Source organism: Notolabrus celidotus, chromosome 18 (genome assembly GCF_009762535.1).
Source record: "Notolabrus celidotus isolate fNotCel1 chromosome 18, fNotCel1.pri, whole genome shotgun sequence".
In the NCBI taxonomy this organism is placed as follows: Eukaryota; Metazoa; Chordata; class Actinopteri; order Labriformes; family Labridae; genus Notolabrus; species Notolabrus celidotus.
Genome location: NC_048289.1, coordinates 1,883,409 through 1,890,459, shown reverse-complemented (window position 1 = coordinate 1,890,459; position 7,051 = coordinate 1,883,409). Strand labels below are relative to the sequence as shown.

Sequence of the window (7,051 nt, the reverse complement as noted above, 5' to 3'; positions counted from 1 at the left end):
TTCTTTTCTTTTGCTGCAAGAATAAATTGCATTAATATTTGACAGTTTGTGACAAACATGACACAAACCAGAAATATATATGCAGACAAGAAAAAAAAAACAAAAAAAAAAGAGCAAAGAAGAGAAAGAAGAAGAAAAAAAAGAAAAAAAAGAGAGAAAAAAAAAACAAAACAAAAAAAAACAAAACAACAAAAAAAAAAAACATTTATATTTAATATTTATATTCAACATTTTAATTTTAGATATTAGGTTTAACATTTATATTTAACATTTATATTTAACAATGAACATTTAGATTTGACATTTAAAATTTAGATTTGACATTTAACATTTAGATTTCATATTTAGATTCAACATGTAACATTTATATTTAACGTTTAGATTTAATATTTAGATTTAACAATGAACATTTAGTTTTAACATTTAGAATTGACATTTCAAATTTATATCTAGCATTTAGATTTAACAGTGATTGTATTTTAAATATATTTTTCACAACAAATTAAGTGTGAAGAAGATCACAAATATTCCTCTAAATGTGATAAAATAAAAAGTGATTGTTAAAAATTCACTCTAGTTTTTATGACATTTAGGAGCTAAATGTGGAGAATTGTTGCTGTTATTTTCAGGTTGCACAACTTTTCAAAGGGCGCCTCATGCTAGACCTGCTCTGTTTGGAAAGAGTCTGAAGATAACATTTGTTGTGATTTGGTGCCATACAGATAAAGATTGATTGATTGATGTTTTTGTAACCGTGGTATCGCTGTCATCATCCAAACATTACTGAGACACTGTTGAAAGTTGTCCTCCGTGACAAAATACATCTTATAATGACAATAAGCCACATTATGTGATTCTGAGTGTGTGAGAGAGTATAGAGGAAACACGTGACTGTAGAGAAGAAAGAGAACAGACAGCGTCTGATAAAAGTCATATACCTGTGAAACACCAAATGTTTTCCACACCTGTTGAAGAGTATAAAAACCCAGCGTTGAGCTCCTCTGTGTGAAGGTAACATCTTTTTATTGGTCTCTGCAGCATGTAATTATGGATCTGTTTTTCTGAACGCCTGGGTGAAATACTGCCCGTGAAATATGAAGCAGTCCAACGCCTCCAAGATGAGCTCCGTGAAAGCAATGTGTCTTCAGTTATGTTTCCATCGGGGGCTCGGGCTGGGGTGGAAAGATGTACTTTATCATCTAAAGTGAGTCTCCAGGAGGAAGTTAAGCTCAACACTGAATCTGGAGTTTAGACCACAAAGGCGTTTAGTCCATTAATCTGGAGCCACGTATGAAGCAGAGTGAAGGTGTGTCATCTGTGGCATCCGAGGACAGAACAGTGGACGTTCCTGGGGTATTCCAGCTATGCGTGTCCAAACTCATTCAGGGTCTTTCATCTTCTTCCCCCCTCCCCCTCTCTGATCAACCTGTCTTTTTCAACCCTTTATTTTCTACTTCTCTTCTTTTTACCTTTTTGCTTTCACTGCTGTTCATCCTCCTGAAACTTTAAACATGTTTTAAAAAGGTTGATGTCCCTGAAAAACAGACTGAGCAGTCTTTTCTTGCAGCAAATGTACAACGCCTGGTCGTAAAAGTGGGTGGTCCAAAAGAGGAGATAGTGTTTGAATCTCTGTGTGTGTGTGTGTGTGTGTGTGTGTGTGTGTGTGTGACCCCCACTGAAGCACAGGAGTTCAGTATAGACAAATGGATCAGGGGAGTAAACAGAGGAAGAGGGAGGAGAAGAAAGGGAGGACAGGGTGGAGGGAAGAAGTTATAAAAACACTGTTGTAGCAGATGGGACCAGCATTTACCTTGGCACGGGAACGGGGGGGGGGGGGCATTAAGGGGGGCGGGCTGAGACAAGGATGGAGTTGATCACAATCTCTGGAGACCGGCGGACTCTGTGTGTTATGTGGAGGGGAGGTCCACAGACACAGCAGAGGAATATAAGGGCTCTCAGGGAGGAGAGCAGTCTGCCCGGTCGGTCTCTGAGTATGTTTACGGCTGAGCGTGCACACGGGACTCAGAGAGAAGCTTCCTTTAACACCACACTTTGGATCTTCTATTTTAAGGACATTGGAAATATAATTCATCAGGGGAGGGGAGTTGAAGAGACGCTGGAGCCGTGCTGTTCTTGAACCTGAGAATGGATTTAAAGTATTTTTGTTGAGTCCTTCACGCCAGACCCGGGAGGCCAGAGGTGACTTTTAAAAGCGTGCAGAGGAATTTAAAGGAGGAAGAGACTTTCTGGATTAATCATTTGACTTCCTGACCTCCTGAAGCAGAATGGACCCCTCACTGCTATCAGACACAGAGTACAATCAGACCCATGCTGATGAGGGACACATTGATGGTTTCAAGGTCACCATGGCTCTGCTGTACTTGGTGGTGTGCATCCTCGGACTGGCGGGGAACTCCCTCGTCGTCGTTGCTATTTTAAAACTGGACAAAATGTCGACATCCACAACCGTGTACATTCTGAACTTGGCGTTGGCGGACGGACTCTTCATGGTGGGTCTTCCCTTCATCGCGAGCCAGAACTTCCAGAACCACTGGGTGTTTGGCGACCTGGCGTGTAAGGTGGTGATGGTCCTGGACGGCATCAACCAGTTCACCAGCGTGTTCTGTCTGACGGTGATGAGCGTGGACCGCTACATGGCTCTGGCTGACCCGCTTCGGTTTGCTGGTTGGAGAACTCCACGTTGTGCGAAGATCGTCTCAGCGTTCCTGTGGCTGTGCTCGCTCATCACCATCCTTCCCATGGCGCTCCACTTCTCGGCTGAACGCGGCCTGTGTATGCCGATCCTGATCTCAGACATGTGGTGGCTCGGGATCTTATCTTACACCTTTGTCTTAGGGTTCGCCTTACCGTTCATGATCATGACGGCAGCCTACACTGCCCTGTTGCTAACACTGAAGTCACAGCAGCTCAAAGCCAACCCCCCTCACGCAGAGAGCCCTCGGGTGGAGCGGCAGGTCACTAAGATGGTGGTGGCGGTGGTGGTTGTGTTCGGAGTGTGCTGGCTGCCGTTCTACACCTTGAACTTCTGCTCCCTGTATCAGAAGGAGCTCCTGGTCCCGACCTTTGCCAGAGCTTTTGAGTTTGTGGTTCTGCTGTCATATTCATGGAGCTGCGCTAACCCCATCCTGTACGCCTGCCTTTCGGAGACTTTTAAAGGGCACTTCCGCACCCTTCTCTACCCAGCCACCAAACTATCTCCAAGTACGCAACACAGCACGGGACAATACGACTTAAACGCCACAGGTGTGCTGGACGTGACAATATTGGCGTAGAGGAAAAACAAAGAAATGAAATACTTGTCTTTATTATCACTGCATGATACTTTAACTTTACTTCTTTCAATGTATTTACCTTTTTTGAAGTTTGTAAATTCACAATCAATCCAGATTTAATCTTCACGGTATTTATTCATGTGTTCACAGTTCATACATGTGCCTGGAATTGAGGTGTTTAGATGTCTGCAGACATTAGGGTCAGTGTGCATGTGATCACAAAATGTTATGCTTTTATATTCTCAGAAGACAGTCGTGTGTGTGTCATGAGCATAGACTGTATAAATAATGGATGTAGTATCCTTGACGTCACCCATCTGTTTCTGAGGGATGTTTTGAAGCCAATTGCGTAGGCAGCCATATTGGAAATGCTGAACTCAAGCAAACTTAGTGTGACGTAAAGAGGCGGGGTTTGAGCCTCCAAGTTAACAGCTATGTGTTCCCGCCTGTCAGTCAAGTCAGTCATGACCTTATTTGGGCAAAAACTCGTAATCTTAATATCTTCTGAACCATCACGTTAGAAAAAAAATCACCCCCCATACAGTGTGTGCTGATAGAGAGATTAGCTTTGTAGACCTAAACCGTCTTTTGAACCAGGCTGTAAACATGTTTATTTCTGCTGTAAAGATCGTCTTCTTTGAATGGGTGTGTATGTGGTTTCCTGTGTTTCTGCAGCCAGCCTCAAGTGGACGCTCGATGAACTGCAGTTTATAACACTTCCGCATGGGCTTCATATTTTAAGACCGGAGGTTGCCGCTTGGTCATGACTCCCATGTTGTTTGTTAATGTGTGTCCATCATCTCTCTCATGAGTTGCTGTATGGACTGTAAATAAACACTGTTCATTTTTCATTCTTTGTTTTCCTGTAAACAATCTTCAGCACAAAGGATTGACTGATAACAATGCCACAGATGCTTTTCTCGCACCACTGTAAATAAATATTAAACCTCAGTCATTTGGGGGATGACATTAATAAAGGGAAGTGTAAGTAACATTTACTCTGACATATTTATCTTCTCTGCTACTGATACTACAGCTACACTGATAGATTATAATGATGATCTTATAAACTCAGACCATGTTATGGATTAAACTTCTACTACCAGTCAACAGTTTGGAAACACCTTCTCATTCAAAGGTTTGTATTTATTGTAATGATTGTAAACACTGTAGATTAATACTGAAGACATCAAAACTATGAAAGAACATATATGGAATTATTGAATGAACCAAAAAGTGTTAAACAAAGCAGAATCTGTTTTATATTTTAGATTCTGTAAAGTAGCTCCCTTTTTCCTTCATGACAGCTTTGCACACTCTTGGTATTCTCTCAGTCTGCTTCATGAAGTGGTTCATTTCTTGTCCTACAATCTCTCCGCTACTGGCAGCTTTATGAATAATAAGTCCAACATATATATATATTTTTTAATCTAATCTATTTTATTATTTTATTTATTATTTAAAGCTTTCGAAACACTACATTATTACGTCAACTGTTCAAAGAACTTCTGATTTATAACCTGTATCCAATATTTTCAGCCATGTTTCTGCTGTAGAAATCTTTAAAAACAATAATAATCAGATACTTTTAACAAAAACAATTACTTTCCATGTGTAGCTTATTATATAACCACCACTCAACCATTACTTTGAACAATCAGGACGTATCTGTGGACAATGAAAGTGTTATGCAGGATGAACATGGTTCAAATATCGCACATAATTATTCTGTAAACTATAATCTATGTCCAAAACACATTCATATTCTTTTTTTTTTTTTTTTTTTCTTTAAATGCTTTATTAGTGACAGAATTTTAAGTAAAAAACACATCAAAAGAGGAAATGAGATGGTAAACATCAGGATAAACAACAGTGTGATTTTTTATTATCTCCTGTATAAGTACAGAATGTTTCTTACTACTGTATCATTGTCATATATACGGAAGAGGATTAGGGCCACTGAAAAACAATAATCATTCAGGAACAATATATTCTTTAAATCATTATTCTGAGTAAGAAGTCGGAATTCTGAGAAAAGTCAGAATTCTGACTTTAAACTCAGAATTCTGACTTTTTTCTCATTTATGACTTTAATGTCAGAAATTTGGCTTTTTTCTTAATTCTGACATTTTTTCTTAATTCTGACTTATATGTCAGAATTCTGACTTTTTTCTCATTTGTGACTTTAATGTCAGAACTTTGGCTTTTTTTCTTAATTCTGACATTTTTTCTTAATTCTGACTTTAATGCCAGAATTCTGACTTTTTTCTCATTTATGACTTTAATGTCAGAACTTTGACTTTTTTTCTTAATTCTGACATTTTTTCTTAATTCTGACTTTAATGTCAGAATTCTGACTTTAATACCAGAATTCTAGCTTTTTTTCTTCTGACTAAAATCCCAGAATTCTGACTTTTTTTCAGAATTCTCACTTTAATCTCAGAATTCTCACTTTTTTCTCAGAACAATAATAATGGTAAAATATTGGACCTCATTTTGTTTTCTTCCAGTGGCCCTAATCCTCTTTCGTACATAAAGCCACTCAAAGGTGCTCTGTTTAATTTTTTTTTTTTTTTCAACTATGATCCATCCCTAAGAGAGAACACATTCATATTCAAAGAACCCAGTGCTCAGCTGTAATAAGAGTGTATACACTACCAGTCAAAAGTTTGGAAACACCTTCTCATTCAAGGGTTTGTATTTATTTTAATGATTGTAAACACTGTAGATTAATACTGAAGACATCAAAACTATGAAAGAACATATATGGAATTATTGAATTTTAAAAAAAGTGTTAAACAAAGCAGAATGTGTTTTATATTTTAGATTCTGTAAAGTAGCCCACTTTTTCCTTCATGACAGCTTTGCACACTCTTGGTATTCTCTCAGTCTGCTTCATGAAGTGGTCTCCTGGAATGGTTTCTAATGAACATGAGCCTTGTCAAGAGTTCATTTGTAGAATGACTTGCCTTCTTAATGTGTTTGAGACCATCAGTTGTGTTGTTCAGAGGTAGGGTTAGCACACAATGGATAGCCCTATTTGACTACTGTTGTAATCCAGATTATGGCAAAACCAGATTATTTCATAGTTTTGGTGTCTTCAGTATTAATCTACAATGTTGAAAATAGTTAGAATAAATAAAAAACATTGCATGAGAAGGTGTGTTCAAACTTGACAAATGATTAAATCAGTTCAAACTGCATCCACCTTACACCTTGTCTTTCTATAAAAGTCTAACCCCTGTAGGTCTGAGGACCCCTACAGGGACCCTGATTGGCCTCTTCTGTCAGATTTGGTTTTCTTCACAGCTGACAAGAATGTGCACCAATGATTATTTATGCATGCAGACACAGACAGCCTGGATCCCACTGAGTGACAATAACAGGGTCTGGGGTCTGCATTTGGAGAAGACTAAAACGAGTATGCTGGTGACTGTGTCTGCATGTCCTCTTAAGGATTTAACAGTATGGTTTGATAGGTTGTCTGAAAATAAGATGGATAGTTTAAAATTAATTTAAAGATATGAGGGAGTTTTTTCTTTCTATGTAAATTAGCTGTATGAATCAGAAAATGACATCAATCCTCCAACATGCATGACTCAAAATCAGTCACCGACACCAGGGCGCACAGGTTCTCTCTCTCTCTCTCTCTCTCTCTCTCTCTCTCTCTCTCTCTCTCTCTCTCTCTCTCTCTCTCTCTCTCTCTCTCTCTCTCTCTCTCTCTTATGCAGTCGTGCGTCCTGCTGCTCTGAGTCTGA

At 38.9% G+C, this 7,051-nt stretch overlaps 1 protein-coding gene across 1 annotated transcript; it reads left to right on the top strand.

The window, feature by feature from the left end:
- Positions 1-2,285: 2,285 nt before the first annotated feature.
- LOC117830376 (somatostatin receptor type 2) lies at positions 2,286-3,293 on the top strand. The gene has a single exon (XM_034708473.1). The coding sequence runs from the start codon at positions 2,286-2,288 to the stop codon at positions 3,291-3,293; it is 1,008 nt and encodes a 335-aa protein (XP_034564364.1).
- Positions 3,294-7,051: the final 3,758 nt, after the last annotated feature.